Genomic DNA, 23,418 nt, shown 5'->3' with positions numbered 1-23,418 from the left:
CACCCATCTAACTCTTGAGACATTTATCGCTGCTTATTTATTTCATAGAGCCATAGCATGAACATATAATTCTGGATATAAATATTCTTGATGTTTCTTCCAGCATCAGGAAAACAACAGTGTGGCCACATGGTGAGGTTTGGATGACCTAGGTCCTATGCCAAGGGCCACCTGAACTTTGGTGTTGTCCCTGGTTGTTGGTCTTATCAAAACTCTTTGGGTTCTCCTCAAACGTCCACAAATATCTCACTCATGGATGGGGGAGACACCCAGTTTGCTTTGTGTTTTTGTCTTTGCTAGCTTGTATAGAGCAAGGGTATCCTTCAGCTTTGCAAACTATTATTTGTAAATATTATGGGCAACAGCTCTTGAGTTATAGCAAAGCAGGAATTTCATATTACAAAGGGGGGGGGGGGAATGGAACATTCTGAAAGTAAAACTCCTACCTGACGAAAAGCTACTTTATTTAACTGAGCCCCCCAAGTGTCATGTTTTCGGTATTTAATAATAATAATAAAAATCTTCGTACTTTGCTACTTCCTCCTGGGGAAGAATCAATCATATCAATACCAGCAGAATCCGGGAGAATTTGGCCATTACAGATGACATGAGGAACATACACATGGCCCTCAATGCAGCATTCTATGAACTCCATATTGTTCTCTGTTAAGGTCCCTGTTTTATCTGTGAAGACATATTCAACCTGAAGAGAAACAGATAGAACAATTAAGAATTAAAACAAGAAGAACAGAGCTGGGGGGGAGGGCAAGGCAGGGGAAGTCAGATATTTCAATAGATGAAGGTTTTATGTGATACTTTTTTTGTTCTCTGTCCTTGAAAAAGCATGCAGTACTTGTCTTTTCCAGTTGAGGCATAGGAACTTCCAGCCCATGGGCTTAACCTGGTTCGCCAGAACTCTTTCTTCAGTTCTCAGCATTATCCATATGATACTGAAATGTGCCCAGTTCTGGGCACCACCACTTAAGAAGGAGATTGACAAGCTGGAAAATGTGCAGAGGAGGGCGACCAAGATGGCCAAGGGTCTGGAAACCATGCCTTATGAGGAACGGTTGAGGGAGTTGGGAATGCTTAGCCTGGGAAAGAAGAATTTGAGAGATATAATAGCCATCTTCAGATGGCTGTCACATGAAAGATGGAGCAAGCTTGTCTTCTCCTACTCCAATGGATTCACGTTACAAGAAAGGAGATTCTGACTAAACATCAGGGATAACTTTCTGACAGTAAGAGCTGCTCGACATTGGAACAGACTCCCTCAGGAAGTTGTAGACTCTCCTTCCTTGGATGTTTTTAAGCAGAGAAGAAGAAGAAGAAGAAGAAGAAGAAGAAGAAGAAGAAGAAGAAGAAGAAGAGGAAGAGGAGTAGTTTGGATCTGATATCCCGCTTTATCACTACCCTAAGGAGTCTCAAAGCGGCTAACAATCTTTCCCTTCCTCCCCCACAGCAAACACTCTGTGAGGTGAGTGAGGCTTAGACACTTCAAAGAAGTGTGACTAGCCCAAGGTCACCCAGCAGCTGCATGTGGAGGAGTGGAGACGCGAACCTGGTTCCCCAGATTATGGGTCTACCACTCTTAACCACTACACCACACTGGCTTGAGGTTGGGTGGTCTTCTGTCACGGATGCTTTTGTTGAGATGACCTCCAGGGTCCCTTCCAATTCTACAGTTCTATGATTCTATGACACACTGCCTTTTCTTGTCCCATTGTACAGAGAGCTGGCCATGCAGGAAGAGATATTTCCAAGTAGAATGGTCTGTTCAATATCTGCAGGAATCTAAATATCAGAAACAGCTGCAAGATTTGTAGGATAAATTGTACGTGACTTGTTACCTGCCCCAACTCTTCATTCAGGTCAGACGTATTCACCAGCGGCCCTTCACCTGTTTCTTCATCAAACATTTCTTCATCCCAGGTAAGAAAATAAGAACCAAGAAACTTCTGCATTTCTACTGTGACGTACATGGATACAGGAATGATGTAGTTGAAAAGAACCATGAAGGCAAGGAAATCTGTGAATGCTGTAATAAACTGCCAAGGCGGCAGGGTTGGGGTTGGGGGGACAAAAGCAAAGAATTTATTTGGATATACAGTAACAGCAAGAATCTTAGGTGCAATCAAGCAGCTGGATCAACTTCTATCAAACGTGCATAGGATTGCACTCTTAGGTTGCAATCTTAAGTACATTTACTGCAAAATAAGTCTTATTAATGACTGCACTGTTAGACATTTGAGATATATAACTTAACTCCCTTTCATCCCAGCATAAAATTCTGCCTCTTCCAAAATAGTCACTGATCTGCTCTGCAAAAACAATCTTTAGATTTATTATATTATTTATATTCTAAAATACATATTTTTAAACTATAGGTGTATCATGAAGAAAAATCAAGTAGTTAGCTTAGGCCCAGTGCAGCCATAATGGGCTTACTCTCATAAACTACTGCTTGTTGGTGCACGAAGAATTGTCAAGTTCAAGCACATTCTCCTCCTTGCCTAGCCTTCTGTTCCTTTGTACGCAGAGCTGCAGACATGAGTTCTATGTTTCTTAAACTAGTTTTCCACAACATCCCAAGCAGGAAACTGGTTTGAGCATTTCCTTCTTTCCAGTTCATCCCTTGTCCATGTGCTAAAAAAACTGTGGTTTTTTGAGCAGCCCAATTCACATGCACTTTGCCAGTACTTGCTTTTAACTAACAGAAGCCCCAAAGAAGATACACAGAAAGAAAAAACTTCTTTATTCAGATTATCCTGTAGGATTGGAAGGGTGACGGAGCAAAGAATGTTCCATATTATTTGCAAAGGAAGAACACTCTTGAAGGCATTACCAAGAAATGTAGTTATTGGAGATATGTAAGGGCAGAAATATAGCAAAACTGCATCATCATCATCATCATCATCATATGCCATAAGTTGCAGCCACAATGCCACATAGGTGACAGTAAGGCTTCCATCAGTGGAACAGGGAGAAAAGCCATTTTCAGCAATTCCTCCCTCTTCCTCAGAGGGTATGGGAAATCTTCAGAGCAAATTTAGTGAGGCACTGAGGGAGGGGGAAATAACTGAAAATCACATCCTTTCCCATTCTACTGACAGAAGCCTTATCATCAGCTGTAGTGACACTATTGCGCAAAACCCTTAAATCTTTTATTAAACCTCAAGTCATTCACATACCACATTTCTTTTCCGTTCCAGTTCTGTTTTCTCATTATACCAAGGCTCATCGCGAAACTGCTCACTTTGCCACACGTATTTCAGGACAGTATTTATTAGCGATTTACTGATCAGAATACAGAGGTATACAATAAGAAATACATTCATGGATCTGAAACAAATGAGAGGAAAAGGTTTTTAGCATAAGTAAAAAAGAGAGATTTTTTTTTTATATGTTAGCATGCTTTTGAATCAGTCTAAGCCTTCCCCACCCTCCATGTAAATTTGACATATCTAACAAATGCAGCAAAAGACCTTTTGCAGAAAAGGCATTTGCAATTCATAACAGGGAATAAAGGATTTCACAGTGCATATTACAAAGGTTATCAGTGCTTTTGATGAATCATGACCCACATGTATTATTTTGGTTTTGATAGGTGGACAAATGGGCAAATATCCCTCAGGCTATGCACTATAAACCAAACTTACTACATCCTCGGTTCAACACCAGTTATGATCAGCTCATTCTTCTGGGATGACAGGGCTAGTTGTGAAATTGCCATGACCAAAACCACAATCTTTGTCTGAACAGTACTAACATGTGCATGCAAAGGCATTTCCAAAGCATTTACACTCCCACTTTTCTTCTCAGGAACATGGGAGTGGTTTCTTACATAGGACTGCCACTATTTCATTCTCACAACAAATCTACAGGTGAGGTTAAGCGGAAAGTGCATAAATGAATATGCAACATGCTGCAAGACTGAACGATAATCTGATTTCCCCGGTCCAGATCTAACAATCCAGAAAGGTGTTTTAAATTTGTACATTTGGCTGTTTCCAGAAGCAAATCAATGGAGGAGGACAGAGTTGTGTTATATTACATGCATTTTGCATAAACCACTGTGTGGTTAAGGGCAAGTAATGATCACCCAGTATAGTTAGAGGTGCCACCAAACTTGTACTCCGGTGACGGGAAATCATGACTGCTACGAAGATGAAGCAATCATTTTGTTCCCCCAATTCTTCTCCAGCTCAGATGCAGTGGTAGTTTCCTTGCAGATGGCAAGTCACTGGGAAAGGATTCTCCCTCCCCACTCCCTTCTCTAACAGACTGGTATGCTGCAATGCAGCACCTAGGAGCCCTATGGGGAAACTGTGCATTCTTTGGGACATTAGAGGCTTTGAAGGATGGCATGTGCTACATTGCAGCATGGCAGACCACCCAAGAGCAGAATGCCCCTCCTTTTCTTCTCCCTATAGCTTATTGCTGCCATTGGCTGTGCCAGTACCCTATTAAGTAAGGTTTAAGGCAGGCAAGTCCAAAGTCCTTTTGGGGGGCCTAATTCAGCCCCCCAGACGGTTTTATCTGGCCCCTCCTGTGGCAGTTTATTTATTGGGGTCAAATCCTTTTAAAAAAAACAAAAACTTTGGGGTAAAATTGTAAAAAAAGGTCGGTTCACTTCATCAAATCTGGCCCTCTTTGAAGGGAAGGGGTTTGTGGGGATTGGTGGATATGAAGTGGATCCAATTTTGACTGGTTCAGAAATAAGCCCAAATATTTCCCAGTATAATGTATGAAGCAAACTCATGCTTGTCTAAAAGAACAAGACAAGTAGAAACAGGAATGGCATCAGAAGCAGGGCTTTTTTTCCCAGCTAGAACTCGCTGGAACTGCGTTCCGGCACCTCTCAGTTTGGTGCCATTGCCATCATAAGAGAACAAGTAAGGTGAGTTCCGGCATCTCTTTTTCTAGAAAAATAGCACGGATCAGAACCTTTTCAAAGCTAGCAGTTTTAAACTGGCAATCAAGTGATGACTGTATCACAATGTGTACGAACAAACAACAGAAGAACAAAACCTTCATAGCAGGCTTACGACACGATTAGTTATTTCCAAAACAAACAAACACTGATAGGGGTTTTTCGCTGCATCACATCATGCAGACATTTCCTTTCCTTTCCTGCTTCCCACTGATCTTGCCCACACATATTTGCATATTAGAAGCACTCATAGCTTTACTTTTCCACAGCAGATCGTTTCTGAGATTTTGATTGGTAGTTCAGTGCCATTTTTGTTTCCATGCCAGTGTAGATAGCAACACCTGAAACAAACAGAAATACTATTTCATTAAAAAAAATATGGATGTGGGTGAATGTGCATATTATGTAATATTACGCACAACCGCTAGCTAATGCAGCTAATTACAAATTCTATTAAAAAGGATAGGATTGTGTAGGAGACACAGCTGTGGGCCTGATTTAGTGAGTCTGTTAATGGATGCATTAACAACTGCATACATTCAGCTGTGGGGCTCGGCTGAAACTGGAAGTGGTGGGATAATATTTGTTCAAGTTTTTAGCGGGGGGTTAGGGCAATAAAACACATCTAGCATTTCAGCAGATTTATTCCAGAAGGGCACAAAAAATGTCCATCCATTCAGACTGAGGGCAATGCTGATGCAGGGATCATCTGTTTTCCCTCCATAATCATATTACCAAATCAGATTGGCTACATAATGCAATGCCATAATTACTGTATGACATCTCCCAATTTGATGAGATGGCCAGTGTGACGAAATCTGGGGGAAAGACAACCCAGAAAAATGGCAACAGACTAAAAAAGCAGGGAAAGAACAACAACAAGCAGTGAATATTTGCAGAATTAAGTGGTTATTCAGGAATGATTTGATTTCAAGAACACTATTTTCAGCCCCCAAATATAACATATATTAATATATTAAGTGTTATAGAAATTAAACCATCACCACCACCATCAAAACAGATAACAGTCCTTTTCAATGGGTTGTTTTCCCCCACTTCTTATTTTTTTTAGCAGAATATCCTCTGTACAACATCAGAAGATGCTGCTGAAACTTAAATCTTCTCATTTATATCTCTGAATTAGGACTGTTACTGCTTTTATAGTAATTTACCAAATATTTTCTCTGTGTTCTTCAACGTAGCTCCTCTAAGAAGCACATTTTCAGATCCCAATGGCCTACAAAGGTAATAATATTAATTAACTGTCTGAAGTGGCAGCATGAAGGCAGTGTTTTAAACACAAAATAAATAAGGTTAAGTTTAGAAAAGAAAATAAGTTCACATTTCTGAAATGGCGGGCACCTCCAGATGACATTTATATTGAGTATTCATCCTGATTCACCTGTACAGAAGTTATATGTTTTCTTAATTGCTAAAAGCAGGTCATGCAATTGGTACAAACCCAAAACTTCTTATTAAAAAGTCCTTTCCAGTAAAGTAGGATAAGAGCTTTACTCATAAATGTGAGGATTCAAGTCAGGGCTTTTAAAAAATATACTTATTTTTACGTATACAAGCCTTATTAGCTGTATTTTAATAAAAATTGTTCAGGGTGGCATTTTAAAAAAGCACACAGATGCATAATAAAACAGCATGACATCAGTAGAAAGACTACAACCAGCGTATAAACCCATAAAATATTAAAAGGAAATGCCACTTGAACTCAATATGGATGGCATTAATCTTTCTTTAGCATTTCAGCACTTAAGCACTGGCAACCTTAGCAGAAGATTTTAATCTAAGACCATCAGTGCTTTAAAAACCAAAATGTTCTATAAACTCAAGTAGTGCGGTTAACCAGCTAGAAAAGAACTTCTGCGCATTCTAAGAACAGCACATTAAAGGCTTTTTAAAAAGGACTCACTTAGAGTATACTCATTTTTATGGTTGGTTGCACTTGAGGGTTGGAGTAGGATGGGGGCAGATTATTAGCCACAATTTCATTCTGGTAAAAGCAAGACAAGGGTGTTCACCAATCCTATCATCTAACTTTGTATTTTGCTGCCAAAATTTTAGCATCTGTTCCTCCACTGGCAGCTTCAATGGAAGCCGCATAGAGTTTTGTCCCCATACACAGTGCCCAGCCATACATAATCAAGTCCTTTTTGTGTCATGTTCAACTATGTGCCTTTCATTCCCTGATCATCTGCTCCCTGATACTGATGAACAAAGTAAAAAACAGGTGGGCAGAAAGGGATTCGCATCAGGCTCTTGGCCCAGCTTTTTCAGGATAATGAAACCACCATCTCAAAGAAAACTCAATGCCCCTGATAGTCTTCCTGCTTTTCTCTGCTACAACGTGCCACGGTTTCACTTTTTTTGTTGCATATATTCCGAATTTAACTAGCCCCGACAGTGCACATGCATGCACTGATTTTTTTAAAAACAATATTTCTACGCAACCCCAATACCAAAGTTCTTTGGGTGACGCTGATAAAATTCTTAAAATGCAATATATTGCAGCACAAATTAAGCGATAAAATCAAACACCATCAGGTCTTTAAAACTTTTTAAGGATGGAGGGGAAAAACTGCCTGGCGGGTTGTCTGATAGTATTTGCTTATGGTAAGGACTGAATAACCCAGGCATTACATGTTTTAAGTCCTACCTTGCAACAGGCTCATCTCTGTCATGGTAAACATTTATCCGACCAACAAATCTGCAAGAGGAAAAACAGATTAGGAAATACCTCAATATCATTATGCCTGTAGGAATGCAGAGGAGAGTATTCCAGTAATTGTACAGCCTTGCATGCAAATAAGTTCAGCTATTGCCTCTAGGGAGATGAATCACAAATGCACCTTTGAAACGCATTGCGTTCCAGTCCCTGCCTCAATGCAAAACTTCTACAACTTGTATCCTTAGCTGTCCCTGGATGCCTCAATGCAAACGCAAAACGGAACACCACAATAAATGAACTTGACCTTTCACCCAAAACTTATTTCCCTCATTTCATCATATATTTGCTTACTTCGTAGCATTTATATACCGCTTGATTGTAGAAAACCTCAAAGCAGTTTATAAGATTACAGTCAAAGTAGGGGTTTTCTTTCATTTGGAGAACTGTATTCATATCCTGACTTCTAATTCCACATACTGTGACAAGATGTTGAAAATCAAAATTTCAGGATGGTGAATGGCGATTATCTCTAAGGGTGCACTGACATTACACAGGGACAATGGAGTAAGATTCTGGGGAGAGACACTAGGAGAAAGGTAAGCCTGAGTTCCTATGACTGCTTCCAGGTAGGGTTTTCCCCTCAGAGATTGCTGAGGCCTTGTGATCTGATTCAACCTAACACCTGCAATTATATGGGAATATTTCTTCATTATGAATTTTATATACAGTGGTACCTTGGGTTAAGAACTTAATTCGTTCTGGAGGTCCGTTCTTAACCTGAAACTGTTCTTAACCTGAGGTACCACTTTAGCTAAGGGGCCTCCTGCTGCCGCCACACCGCGGCATCGCAATTTCTGTTCTTATCCGGAGGTAAAGTTCTTAACCCGAGGTTTTACTTCCGGGTTAGCAGAGACTGTAACCCGAAATGTTCGTAACCCGAGGTACCACTGTATCCCCCTTTTTCCTCGAAAATATTACAGTGGTACCTCTGGATGCGAACGGGATCCATTCCAGAGCCCTGTTCGCATCCAGAACCAAACGCAACCTGCGTTTGCGCGGGTCGCAATTCACCGCTTCTGTGCATGCGTGTGACGTCATTTTGACCGTCTGCGCATGCGTGAGTGACAAAACCTGGAAGTAATGCGCTCCGTTACTTCCGGATCGCCGCAGTGCGCAACCCGAAAATACTTATCCCGAAGCTACTTCAACCCGAGGTAAGACTGTATTACTATTTAAACAACAACAACAACCATTCTGCTGATTCCAAACGCCACCCCGCTGCTGATCAAATGGAGTATCAGAGAGACAGCAGCAACCATACAACAACAGCAGCTCCAGCCTGCAAGCAGTCACTTTTTCTTTGAGGCACTTCCTGTTTCTTTTTCTAGTTGGCATCTGGTAAAACTGGTACCTGCAAGTAATTGTTGATGTTCCTGGCTCTACACACCTTTGCTCAATCTATCTCAATTACAATGTCACTCAAAGCATTCTCACCTAATTATCAGTTATAGACACACATTCACCTGTGAGAATTAAGGTGTTTTCTTTATGCCTGCCAGCACTAAGCTGGGAGTCAGGAGACACACGCACACAGTTCTCCAAAGGAAGAGAAAGAAGGAAAGAGACAGGAACCAACTCAACTGTACTAAATATGCTGCTTAGATAACAACAACAACAACAAATTTTCTTTGTACCCCGCCCTCCCCGGCCAGAGCCGGGCTCAGAGCGGCTAACATCATATAAATAACACAGTATACATAATTATGGGACAATTCACAATTCAGGAAAATAATTACCACATGTTCTTACTTATAAAGATCAGGCTGAGGTTGTTCACATTCAATGGTAGCATGCAATGTGTCGATATCCTGTTCGCTTTGAAAGGCTTTTGTATCTTGGACAGCATAATACGTCTAGAAAGGACAAGAAAGTGTAGTTCAGTATCAAGTCAAGGTGTTTATGAAACTGAAGTGAGAATTTTGAAAATGAAGAGGGGGATACAAACCAACTTCTGTCATGAGTGCAATGGTCAACTATTGTAAAATTCTGCAATTCTAAATTATTACGAGGTTTCCATAGCACGTTGCAAAGTAAGTCAAATATTAATAGAAAACTACAATTACCAAGTTTTAAACTGTTGTAGCAGCCCATATTTACAAACAGGAGCAATCAAATTTTTCAAGCATGTTCCAAATGTGATTGTTTTGTTTATTAACATAATATACTCTATTTGCCCTTGATAAAACTGTAAAGCCACAAGGGAATGTTTTATATTCTTTTACAATGACAAAATCTACAACCCTACAAAATAAAATTCACTAGTCGTACCTTGGAAGTCAAATAGAATCCGTTCCGGAAGTCTGTTAGACTTCCAAAACGTTCGGAAACTAAAGCATGGCTTCTGATTGGCTGCAGGAAGGTCCTGCAGCCAATTGGAAGCCGTGTCGGATGTTCTGCTTCCGAAAATCATTCAAAAACCGGATCACTCACTTCCGGATTTCGATCGTTCGGGAGCCGATTTGTTCAGGCATTTGAGATCCAAGGTACAACAGTATAAGGATAACAAGTTTAAGCTATTCACTCTAATAGTCATATGTACATCATTTAGTGCAGAAGCCTTCAGTGCCTATCTTTAACCCTTATATTGACATTTCATCAAATGCTGTTCACCTTATGACTGGATTCACCATCCAAACTTGCTGTCGTAACAAAACATGTTCCATCTGCCCGACTACTGGACAAAAATATTAAGTCACAAGGGAATGTTTCGTCTTCTTTTACCATTACAATATCTCCAACCTGGAAGAGAAGAGTGTAATCAGTCAATGTTTAAGCAAGAATTTTAAGTTGTCAATCCCAAGTGTCTTAAAAAACGAAAATCCACTGTTGTCCCTGTGTTGTCCCTGCCTTTCTTGCAGTTGCCTGTGCCTCAGGGACTGAGGCAGCAATCCCATACATCTTGTATGAGAATAAATGCTCTTTGATGCGGTAAGACTTGCTTCCAAGTAAACATTCACTGCCAGTTCCTACTATGGCTATGGCTATCAAGTCTACCTGCAGAGGTTAAAATGGAGTTCACAACAGCTATTAATTACAAATGCGTAAGAAGTTATCCATGCTGTAACATAATTAGTATACTCTTCTGTGGATTATATGAACATAGGTAACCTTTCAGCAAACTATCATTTTTAGGACTGCAAAAAGAAAAGAAAAGGTTGCTTTTTTAAAAAAATAACCAACAACAATCAAATGTCCAAAATTATCCTATTGCATTATTTCAGAACAAGGCACTTCTATGCGGTGTGCGTGTGTGTGTTTAAGCTCTGCTTAAACTAGAGCAGGATGAAAAATGTGAGCACATTTCTACCAAAAATACAATCATTTTTCATGTTCTTGTTGGAGTAAAATAATATGCAAAACACTCTCTCTCTCTCTCTCTCTCTCTCTCTCTCTCTCTCTCCAGAGGAATGAGACAGAATCATCTGGCACAGCCTTCTCATTGACCTACTTGGCAAACAAAATAACCTTTCAAAGAATTTTAAATGACATAATTTACAAAGATGTGATCAATTCTTTTCCTAGCCGTGGCAACTAACTAGAGCATGCATGTTTGGAAGCAGTATACCTCAAAATACTAGATATTAAGGAGAAACAACAAGGGAATGCTGTGCTTTCATGAACTAAAATAAAACAAGTGTTTCAGGCAGCCATCAAGCTATGCACTCATCTAGAAAACTGAATTTTAGTCCCTGCTCAGCCCTTGTTTTTCATTTTCCCCACTCTAACAGTTATTTAACATTCCATGCTCACTAAGCATGCTTAGTACTCAATGAGCTATTTTAGGGTTGCTGTCGTTTTCTGCTTTGGGTTTCCTGACAATTTCTGAATTACAGAAATGAAAGGCAGAAATTCCTATGTGGAAGTGGCTTGCATGATGTAATTTTTTAAACCTATGGAACACCTTATACTTCTTAATACAATTAAGCTTGATAGCTTAAGATTTGTTCAGTGTCCCTCCCCCATTTAAAGAAGGACTAACCTCTGACTAAAACTTTGCCAACAGCAGTTGTGGCACTCTACATGAGATGCCATTTCCAAGGTGGTTATCACTCATGCCACTGCCACTGCTGGATTTTTAGTAACCAATTTTAAAGGTATAAACCTGTGTGCTCAGTACTTAACATCAACCACTAAAAGGCCACAAGTGATGCTTCCCTCTTATGGGTCATCTAGCTCCTGCCACCACTGTTGCATATTTTTAGTGACCGATGAGGATCCCAAAATAACTACTTCTCTATTTGCATCCTGATCCTCTTTTTGAAGCAAAGTCTTCACCCCGGTTCATAAAAGGCTCTGCTGTGTTCTAACGTAGCCCACCTGATACATGGGACTAATTTTTCTTTTAAAGGCAGGCAGAAGCAATATTTATGAAATGAAGAAAGTTATACTCATGGAGTATATAACATGGCGAGTTGTATCCAACTTTCTCTCTTTCTGACACAACAAGTAATCTCCATCCAAGAAATACATTGAATAATACATGGGACTCACTCTGAGTTTGCGGCTTTGCTTTCTAACCAGTTTGCCATGTCGAATGAAGTGAACAGGACACTGGTTCATTGCATTGTCGGCTTTGTGACGAAGCCAATCTTCATAGCCCTAAATGGAATAGCCAATTAAATATTTATAATGACCCAAAAAAGTAACCGTTTATCATTTATATTAGACTTGTACAACATTGTTGGAGAAACTGTAATTTCAAAAGTGTAAGGTGGGGAAACAGACCAGGAGTTCGAAAATTATGATGGTTGCTTGCTGACTTCCTTTTTAAAAAATGACATGACTCCAACTCAATTCGCATCCGCTCCTGATCATAATGGGTGTATCACAGGGGTCAGCAAACCTTTTCAGCAGGGGCCTGGTCCACAGTCCCTCAAACCTTGTGGGGGGCCGGACTATATTTTGAAGGGGGAAAATGAACAAATTCCTATGCTCCACAAATAACCCAGAGATGCATTTTAAATAAAAGGACACATTCTACTCATGTAAAAAAAACGCTGATTCCCGGAACATCCGCGGGCCGGATTTAGAAGGCTATTGGGCCGGATTCGGCCCCCAGGCCTTAGTTTGCCTACCCATGGTGTATCAGATTCAAAATTATCATACTGCTGATGATTGCATGGTTGGTGTTGCCCTCACACTTCTGGTATCCAGAAAAACAATATCTCAGGAAATGAATAAAAAAAATTATTTTTAAAAAAACCATGCAGAATTTATACTATCTTCACTTTTAACAGACAATGCTCTTACCTGTTTAATAGCTGTTACAGTGATGACAAAGAAAAGTGGAAGCCCACTTGTCACTGGGCTAGTTGGTGTGTCAATAATTAACTAGGTGGGGGAAAAAGAATTAGCATACATTTTCTAAAGAACAGCATTCTTTTAAAAAACGGCCTTAAAACGTTTTTATTAGTAGCCTTTGATAAAGTACTCTGCAATCATTAAAACTGAGCCATCTGAACATTAAGATGATAACCAGTGATTTACACATCACTTCCATAACATCTTAGAAGAGTTTGGCCACGTTGACTAATTCAAGTTAATTAACTTATCAGAAGGCACGGTACTAGCGGCTACTGCACTTATTATGCAGAGGAAAATCTGGCTTACCACTGAGTGTACACTCGACAGGGATCTGAAATTAATCACAGACCTCCAATAAGCCTGCACGATTCAACTGTTTGCAAACATATGTTTGCTGTACACACAGCAGAGTATAAAGTGACCTTGAGCCACAGCAACACAAAGAATACCAACACAGCTTAAGCAGAACCATATACAGTACCTGGAAAGGGGAATGTTAAGTATTCAATTTTCCACTTGCAGTGAAATACCATTTAGCTTCCTGGAAAAGCATCTTACTTGTTGCATAGTCCATTATATGTTGCACTGATTAGGTAACATGGTTCCCTCCCCCCTATCATTTTCTAATTTAACCTACGTATAGCTGTGGGACGTGGGTGGCGCTGTGGGTTAAACCACAGAGCCTAGGACTTGCCGATCAGAAGGTCGGCGGTTCAAATCCCCGCCACGGGGTGAGCTCCCGTTGCTCGGTCCCTGCTCGTGCCCACCTAGCAATTCAAAAGCACGTCAAAGTGCAAGTAGATAAATAGGTACCGCTCCGGCGGGAAGGTAAACGGCGTTTCCGTGCGCTGCTCTGGTTCGTCAGAAGCGGCTTAGTCATGCGGCGTTTCCGTGCGCTGCTCTGGTTCGTCAGAAGCGGCTTAGTCATGCTGGCCACATGACCTGGAAGCTGTACGCCGGCTCCCTCAGCCAATAAAGCGAGATGAGCGCCGCAACCCCAGAGTCGGCCACGACTGGACCTAATGGTCAGGGGTCCCTTTATCTTTACCTTTATAGCTAAGCCCACATCCACACCATATATTTTAAGCGCTATTATACCTCTTTAATAGTCATGGCTTCCCCCAAGGAATCCTGGGAACTGTAGTTAAGAGTTGTTATGAGACCCTCCCTATCCTCTTCACAGAGCTCCATTCCCAGAGTTCCCTGGTTGTTAAACCACCCAGGAAACTGTAGTGAAGGGAATAGTCTGTGAGAGTCTAACAACTCTCAGCCCTCTTAACTACAGTTCCCAGTTTTTGGCAGGAAGCCATGACTGTTAAAGTGGTATAATAGCGCTTTAAATGCACATTGAGGATATGGCCTAGGTTTAATGGGATGTACATTCCTGAAAGGCAGGGTGATATTATTACTACTACTAGTAGTAGTAGTAGTATACTGCCCTATACCTGCAACTCTCAGGGTGGTTCACAACATAAAACATGTAAGTAATTGTAAAGACAAAAAACTTCATGACAAATTCCCTTTCTACCCCTATAAAAACATAGCTGAAGACTCCAAAATATTTAATTTTGGACATCCATATCAAATATGTATATCCTGTTTTAAATGAAAGAAATGTGTATATCTTACCTGTACAAGAAAAATGATGAGAAAATAAAAGTTAGCTATTCTTCGGAACTGCTCAAATAAATTCTTTGGAACAAAGTTCCAAAAAGTGTACTAAGAGAAAAAGAGAGACAGAAATGGACTGTTGATGACATGCTGTGCTTTCAAATTTATCAAATGGTATACATTAGGAACTAATGGCTTTAAAAGGGCGGGGGAATCAATTATATATAGATCCCAGTTCTGAGAAAGTTAATCAAGCTTAAATCTTGATTTACAAAGAACTTTGGCAGAGTTAACTTTGCCTGGATCAATGGCATGTATAAACTTAACTGCTCTAAGTAAACACAAAACCTATCTGCAAAGTAATATTATTGTGAATTTAAGTAAATTGCATAACTTGAGGCAAGCGGTTGGCATTATTAAGCAGACTGACATATCAAATCCCAGCTTTTCAGAAGGGACAAACTTCACTTTTTTGAATTTGACAGTTATTTGAGGAACAGGGGCAGAGTGTTAGAAGGAATTCATGGAGCAACTTCGGAAGGTGTAGAAGAACGAACGCCATACTTGGATGGTCTACTCCAGCAGCAAATGATGTACCAAGAATTAACACCACAAATGAGCATGGGACCCAGAAGGAAATAACAGATGTCCTGGCTGGGGGAGGAACATCTGTTTGGAGTAGGGAATTTAATAATTTCATAATTTTTACATGGTTGAATGGATCACAGGTGTAGCTGCCATCTTGTAAGAGAAGGCTCAGAAAATCAGCTGGAAATTCAAGGGGAATTCACCTGTGACTCTTTCTAGAAATGGTTACCTATGAGATTGGGAGCTTTCCAGCAGACCCAGGCCTGGATCCAGGGGAACCATCTGCTGAACTTCATGCTAGTCCTCCTCTGGTCAGGTCTAATTTTAGAGGAATAGGACAATGGCTTCTCTTCTCATATTGGTCCTGGGTGATAATATATTTCCTTCCCACGATCCTCAATTCCTGCTATACCTCCTACTCATGCTTGCCTCTTTATTCACCTTCTATCAGCAGTAGATGTCTCTACTTGAAACTACCAGGTTAAGTGATAAGATGGGGGTGACATCTGTCAATATCACACAAATGCTAGCAACAAAATTCCAGAAAGCTATTATTAATATTCCATCTGCAGCTGGCTAGCCATTACTGACATGCCTCTGAGCAAGTGAGCTCCAATACGATCTGCAGGAGACATTTCCGCTAAATATTAAGTCAGTAACACAATCAGACAGCTCTTCTGACACATACAGAGAACGGCCCGTAAAGCAAAGTGTCCTTTTAAATATAGCTAATAGGAAATTCAGATAAAATGATAAATTAACTATAAAATGTAACATGGAAGGCTATTATTCTTATGGGTTCAACTGGCAGTGTTCGCACAGGGTAGTCCAATGCGTGTCCTCAAGGCCTTTTTTTATGGGCCCTCAACAACATCTGGTGATCAGCCTTTGCGGTGCTGTTGCCTTCCCAAAGCAAGGTAAGTGAGGCACTGGGATTTGGGAAGGAGGCATGAGGTCTAGATGGGAAGGAGGTCTAGATGAGAAGGAGACATGAGGTCCTAGATTCCTCTCACCTCCTTCCCAAAGCCTTGTTAGCACGTTCCAACCTTTGAACAGGAGGTGGGAGGGATCTAGGACCCTGCCAGAGGTGACTCATCACAGATTAGACATGCACATTCCTGTGCCTTCCCTTGCTTCCTTTTCCTTTCCCTGGATTCCCAACTTTTGCTTGACCCTTTGACCGCACCCACCCACCCCTCATCCTTTTGATTTCTGTTTGCTGCTCTGGACATTGACTTCTGCCTGACCTGACGATGTACCCAATCCTGACTTGTTTGATTTAATTAACTGATTTGAAGCCACCCAGCACTTCCCACTGACTGCTTGCAGGCCTGACCCCACAGGGTCCTGACACTGGGTTAAGAATGCTGTGCTTATGATAGGAAGGGAAGAGACTGGAAGGTGTCGTTTGTCATTCAGCTGTTCACGCAGCGATAATTACAACTTGCCGCAGGTAAAGCAGCCCAGCGGCAAATTGTTCTTCTGGTCCTCTGGAAACTGCCCTGCTAGATATTTCTGAAAAATGCCTGTTATGACTGTGTATCATAAGAACAGATCTTGTAAGAGCACAGACTAGTGACAATTTGACTACAAGCAAATTTTAATGGTGGGAAGCAACATCTACTTTTTATTATAGTTCCTTTCCAATCAGCTGCTGCTGGTAAACAAAGGTAGCTCAGGAAGCAAAAAATAAAATTGTTGGTGGAAAAAAGAAAAAGGGAGCTGACAGAGCAGAGTCAAAAGCATTAGGCAAATTATGCAAACGCACACTCTACCTTTGAGGAGACTATTCTGTTATCCGGATACCTCTGTGGAATGTACGCTTCAGTGCCTGCAGGGGGTTCACGATGTCCAACATAAATAGTCCGATTGTCCACCCAATTTTCTTCTCCAGCACACTGTGGAAAAAAGAATGTGTCATTTTAGTTCAGTCTGTAGTTCTGCATAGACATGAGTCATACACTGAACTGGCTAGCCCCGTCTCTTGGCATCAGTTGATCCTTCATTCTCTAATAGCTGTCAAAATCTTAACCCGCCCCCCCCCCACAAAAGTCTTTGCCTATCTTCTCCTGAGCGATACTTAGATGACACATAGGAGTGAGCTGTCAAAATCCTGCCTTTAATTGCCTTCAGTAAGTCCCTTACCCCTGGAGCAATAAAGGCAAACCCACACAATTCAAATCTGTTACTCTAAATGGCGAGTTTTATATTTTGTCCTCGTATTACTCTAAAAAGAAAAGAAAAGAAAAGAAAAGAAAAGGCATGCACGCTGACACATCCCAGCTCTCTGAATACAGATTGAGCATATTTCCCTAATCATTTGCACTGTAATCCAAGGAGCCATTTCAAGAAACTGCCAGGGCTTGTGCATATTTGGGTTTTCTCTGCAAACTACAAAGCTGAGGGGCCACTTGTGAAGTTCTTCCAAGTTTTGAAGCTATGCGACAAATAGTTGCAGCACCGCTTCTAGAAAGAGGGATTGACTATGAAGCCCTGCTTACTTGGGGAGTGTAACACATTTATTTATTCAAAAGATTTTTATGCTGCCTTTCTTGGGGGAGGGGTGCAAACTCCTGCCATGGCAGATCACAAAAGATTATGAAAACCATAAAGTATGGATGGGGAACCCTAATATGAGGACAAAAGGTAGAAGGCCTTTATCTGAAATCTTCTAAAATATATATGTACGGAAGTATCCATGATTCTACGCATTATTATTTTGGATGTATGGAATTAGTAGGACTTGTTAAGGAAAGAGTTGTTAAGAATTTATATTCAATTTATTTTAAATGGTGTTTTTTTAAAAGGAAGTTGTAATAGCCCCAGCCTCAAACTCAAGATTCAGAGGATGGATTTAGTGACCAGGAAGAGCCTGGGACAGGGAGCAGCCCAGAATCAGAGGCAGAAGTGGAGGCTGGAGTGGAAGGGGGCGAAGAGGCAGCAATAAATCAGGCTGGTAAAGAAGCCAGGCTCTCCCATTTCTGCTGCGACCAGCTCCTCTCCCCGCTGGTTTCCCAGAATGAGATACAAGGTGAAGGAGCCTTAGGCTGCTGGGGAAGAAACCAGGAGAGGCAGAGAACTTCAGTCCTCGCAACTGTCTCACTGGGGCAAGACCTACTGGGAAGAGTTGTTGTGATCCCTAGGCCTGTGCTGTTTTGGTTTCTTTGAATAGTTAACTTCACTGACACTGGTGTTTTTTATTGCTGACCTACTTCTGACTCTGGCTCCCAACAGTCTTGCAGAGACTGCACCAGATGGGAAGCCATAGAAAGAAAAAGCACACCCCTTTAAGCCAGGGGCTTGGTCCTTTAAGATTTCACATTTCTAAGAAAGAGGAGTGGAGAAGCGGCAGGCTGGAGGGAGGGCCTCATCCTGAAAACTCAGTCCATCTTCGTATGAATGAGTTGTTCAGTTGGAGTTCTCCAAGGTGCTGTACCCACCATCCTGCCTTCTGGTGTGAACTGGTCAGAACAGAGGTAAAGGCAGGGTTCAGACCTTGTCAAACTCTCAATGATGTCATGGGGGACAATCGCTAATGGCCAAAGAAGACATTAGGAAAAATAGATTGTATAAGCCTGTTGAAATTTTTTTGCTTAAGACTTCATGTTCTGAACAGTTTATGATAAGAATATAACAAAACATGAACGAAGAACGATTTGGGGGGGGGGGACCCAAAGTATTCCAAAATGCAGATTTAAGTGATTTACACTACATCCTCAAGAACAGAGAAGACAACCTGTGCTTTGCTCAACAAAAGTAATACTGAATAACGAAAGAAGGCATGCGTTATTAAACCCATTATTCAACAGAACTTGATTCTTCTCATGAGGGTACTACATAGTTTAGAGCAGTGTTTTTCAACCACTGTTCCGCGGCACACTAGTGTGCCGCGAGATGTTGCCTGGTGTGCCGTGGGAAAAATTGAAAAATTCGAAAGATTTAAAAATAAAGTATTTTATAATTTTTCATATTTCTGTTTACTTACTATTTCATAAAAAAGTAATTATAAAATACTTTCTTTGTGTTTATTTGATTCCTATTCAAGAGAATTACTTTATATATAGTCAATATAGGGACAGAGTTAATTTTTTTAACATTTTCTAATGGTGGTGTGCCTCATGATTTTTTTCATGAAACAAGTGTGCCTTTGCCCAAAAAAGGTTGAAAAACACTGGTTTAGAGGACAGCAGAACAAAAAGGCTTTCTTATACTGCTTATTGCCAATAATTGATATAAAATATACTATATACGAACAGCTATTATGTCTAGCAAAAAAACAACAACACCCCAAGACAGCACTCCCCCCCCCCAATCAAACTACCACTCTGTATTAGATTTCCTTTGGACAATGACACTGATATCCCTGCAAGGAAAGGGGAAAGTACTGCAGCGAAGTAGGAAGAGCAGTGAAGTGTATCCACTGCTTTATATGCTATTACTTAAGCCCATTAAAAGGTACATCCAAGAAACCATAAATAAACCTAAGCATTATGAGTTTCTAATAATAACTTAAAGCTCAATGTACCGAAACCCTATTCCATTGGCACATCAATGATGAAGCATTACTTTTCTTGCTTCAGCCCTGTCAGCAAATGCAGAACCCAAAAACTGGTGGAAGATCCATTATGCTGTCTTTGCTTCACATACCACTGGCCACAGTATCCTCCTGGGGAGCCTCTCCAAGTGGGTGGGGGTGAGGGGCACTGCTTTGCAGGGGTGCTGTTCCTACATGGATGAAGCATCTTCAATGGGTGATGCTTGGGGAATGTTATTCAGCACTATAGGGCCTTCAATGTGGGGACACTCAGGGTTCAATTATATCCCCCCACGCTGTTTAATATCTATATGAAGTCGTTGAGTGGGGTCATCAGGAGTTTAGGAGTGTGTTGTCAGCAATATGCTGATGACACACAGCTCTATTTCTCCTACAGGTATGGAAGTGGATGTGTTGGACCGGTGTCTGGCCTTGGTACTGGACTGCGTGAGAGCCAATCCAGTTAAGACTGAGACACTGTTAGTGGATGGTTCCCTAGACTGGGTGGATGGAAGACTGCCTGCTCTTGAGGGGATTGCACTCCCTCTAAAGGAGCAGGTACGCAGCTTGAGGGTCTCCTGGACCCATTGCTGTCACTGGAGGCAAAGGTGGCATTGATGACATAGAGTGCCTTCTGTCAGCTTCAGCTGGTGGCCCAGCTATGCTGCTATCTAGACAAGCATAGCCTCACTTCTGTGCCCTACGATCTGGTAAGCTCTAGGTTAGATTACTTCAGTGTGTTATACATGGGGGTGCCTCTGAAGACGGTTCAGAAACTTCAGCTCAAGCAAAATTTGACGGTCAGGTTGCTCAACCTTGGAGGGCGACAACAGGAGAATAGGCCTTTTTTGTGAGGGCTTTCCGTTTGTGGAATGTTCTCTTCAAAGTACCGTAGTTTGCCAGGAGCCATCATTTCATGCCTTTAGGTGCCAGGTGAAAACATTCCTCTTTATCCAGGTCTTTAGCCATTAAACAACCTATGACCTTTTAAATGTGGTGGACCTGTTGTTGTTGTTGTTGTTGTTGTTGTTGTTGTTGTTGTTGTTGTTATTTCTGTGACTGTTATATCATTTATTATTATTATGCTATGTAAAATATGTTTTTAATATTGTACACTGCCCTGGGACCTTTGGATACAGAATGGTATACAAATTGAATAAATACAAAAGGACATATTCAAGACTCCTAGCTTCATCAAGCTTGAATGATGATTTAAGTACGACTTCGTTTTTCAGTTTAAGGTCATGAAACTTTTAACATAATAGAAAACTTTTAAAAAATAAAATGGGGGTGAAGTACTCACAACAAACTCAGTGAAGTATTCAGTTTTCTGAATAATAATGTTTCTTTTTTTAAAAAAAAGGAAAGAAAAGAAAACTATCCCATTATCCCATTCAAACAGAAGAGATACATTGATTTGCTGTAGCCCAAACAGGAAAAAACAAGGAGGGAGGGGAAAAACCCTGTGATACCTTAAGGCTTTTGTGACATAAACTTTAACGGGCAAGTCTACAAAATCTTATGGTACACTAAATTTGTTAACATTTAACCTCACAGGTGCTACAGCTGTCAGAATTCAAAGTCCACATTTGCATCCTCACAGGAAAACCTGTATATGGTAGGTTACAAGTATTGCCATTTTACATTCTGAGAAACAAGTCCGAGAAGTTTATAACAACTTGCTCAATGCATGAGCTAGGGTGAGCGTTCAGGGCTCATACTCTGTCCCTTGAATCACAATTGTTTATCTGGCAAGGTACTAAAAAAACCATTAGTTTAAAAAGGAAACAAGCCTGAAGGGGCTCAAACAATTTTGCTTAGTTGCTTAACTTACATTAGGTCAAGAAATATCCCAGCTGTCCTCCAGATAAGACTGGCATAAAACTGCAGGTATTTTTTTTCACCTTGCCTGTTAACATGAAAAGCCCATTTGCTTTTATCTTATGAACTGTTCTAGAAATATTTCTAAGCTTTGATTGTTTCTGCTCTCTGCAGTAGATGGGATGGTGTCCGCTACGTTTAAGTGATGAAATGGATTGGATGGGGAAAGCGGCTAAATGACCATCAAAATATGGTACTGAGAGAACAATGGCCTTAACTCTGCTGGGTTACTACAGTGGTACCTCGGGTTACATGCGCTTCAGGTTACATATGCTTCAGGTTACAGGTTACAGAAATAGTGCTTCAGAACAGAAATCGTGCTCTGGCAGCGCGGCAGCAGCAGGAGGCCCCATTAGCTAAAGTGGTGCTTCAGGTTAAGAACAGTTTCAGGTTAAGTACGGACCTCTGGAATGAATTAAGTACTTAACCCGAGGTACCACTGTAAAAGTATGATCTTGTCATGCATTCGGAAGAGGATGGCTTGATGTGGAAAGATACAGGGAACAGGGAACTGCTGCTTCCCATATATAAAACCTTATGAGCAACACATATATGGAGTTTTCCATCAGATCATACAATGGTGCTGGGTGATAACACCGAGGCCTGGTGCCTCCCCCCAACGCAGCATCGCCCAGGATTCATCACTCTGGTCTCCCATCACGCTGATGTGACCCATGTCCAGGGACATGAGCACACGACAAGCAAAGTTCAAACAGAAGCTTAGCCTTGAGGAGTAATATCTAAGCCTTATTTATTGCAAATGAGAGCAAACGTAACAGAACAAAGAAAAACATGGCTTCTCTCTCTGTCTTTCTTCCTCGGAGAAAGAACTGCAAAAGCTATACAGAGCGGAAACAGCGTATCTCCTCTCACAAGGCTCCACTAATCGGTGCTGGAATGTAAACAGGCATGTGACATGTAACAATCCCACATATCTGCAGCATGGGAGGAATGGAATTCTCAACAGATGGGCCATCATATAATCAGCAGACCACACATGTGCAGAAGCAGGGAATGGCTCCTGCATGATTCTCAGTCCTGTGGCTCTGCTACATGCATGCTGCATGTGCGGGCAATGGAAGCCCAGAGTCCAGCACCGGGCTGCGAGAACATCTCTTCCAGGTGAACATCTCTTCCAGACTTAATGTCTGGAAACAGATTGAGGACCCAACTCCAACCATTGGCCGTATAGGCTGGAGCTAATGGGTGTTGGGAGTCCAGCATCATCTGGCTGGCCATTTGTTTCATCATTTCTGGTCTAGCCCTCAGGCACAGCTGGTGGTTTTGAACAACCATCAGACAATATTCCAAGGGATGAAAGGATGGTGTTGGCTTCCCATCCTTCTCTATCTCCTCTCAGCCACTGAGATATGGTCTGAGAGCCTGAACCTGCCCTCTGCCCAGCAATGCCTAGCGTTCTCCCATCAGCCATGGCTGCAATGAGTGTGGGAGCTGAGCACCATGCCTCACCAAAATGGTCTCCCTTTTCCTGTGCCGGACAGGATCTCTTACAGTTGGTTTGTCTGGAATACCATATATGCACTAATAAATAATTAACAAAGACTATAACCTTCAAAGTGCTAGCAGGGCCACTATCTATGCCTCACTAAAGTGAGCCAGTTATTATTATGCCATTTTCATCTCACACATCCATATGATACTGAAATATCACTCTTGTTCTCATCTGTCAGGATAATGTCGCACATTAGTGGGCGGGGGGTGAGTTGCTGATTTTGCAAAGATCACATATCTTTGGCAATTTACAAAGCAGAATGCCTGATTTATGATTTTAAAAATTAATGGAAAGAAGATTTGCCTTAATGCAAT

At 41.2% G+C, this 23,418-nt stretch overlaps 1 protein-coding gene across 3 annotated transcripts in view; it reads right to left on the bottom strand.

Moving 5' to 3' along the window:
- Window positions 1–23,418, bottom strand: part of ATP11A (ATPase phospholipid transporting 11A) — a 120,619-nt gene that overhangs the window by 49,519 nt on the left and 47,682 nt on the right. For all 3 annotated transcript variants that reach the window (XM_081908165.1, XM_081908166.1, XM_081908164.1), the window contains exons 2-13: window positions 16,952–17,074; window positions 14,607–14,696; window positions 12,924–13,004; window positions 12,165–12,272; window positions 10,284–10,412; window positions 9,423–9,526; window positions 7,602–7,652; window positions 6,106–6,170; window positions 5,193–5,274; window positions 3,192–3,342; window positions 1,851–2,048; window positions 530–703 (exon numbers count right to left, since the gene is read on the bottom strand). In XM_081908165.1, the coding sequence (XP_081764291.1) occupies window positions 530–703; window positions 1,851–2,048; window positions 3,192–3,342; window positions 5,193–5,274; window positions 6,106–6,170; window positions 7,602–7,652; window positions 9,423–9,526; window positions 10,284–10,412; window positions 12,165–12,272; window positions 12,924–13,004; window positions 14,607–14,696; window positions 16,952–17,074 (1,356 nt within the window). The remainder of the gene's footprint in view (window positions 1–529; window positions 704–1,850; window positions 2,049–3,191; window positions 3,343–5,192; window positions 5,275–6,105; window positions 6,171–7,601; window positions 7,653–9,422; window positions 9,527–10,283; window positions 10,413–12,164; window positions 12,273–12,923; window positions 13,005–14,606; window positions 14,697–16,951; window positions 17,075–23,418) is intronic.

Source organism: Podarcis melisellensis (genome assembly GCF_964234715.1).
Source record: "Podarcis melisellensis genome assembly, chromosome: 4".
NCBI classification, from domain to species: Eukaryota; Metazoa; Chordata; class Lepidosauria; order Squamata; family Lacertidae; genus Podarcis; species Podarcis melisellensis.
This window is presented reverse-complemented; position numbering and strand designations above follow the sequence as displayed.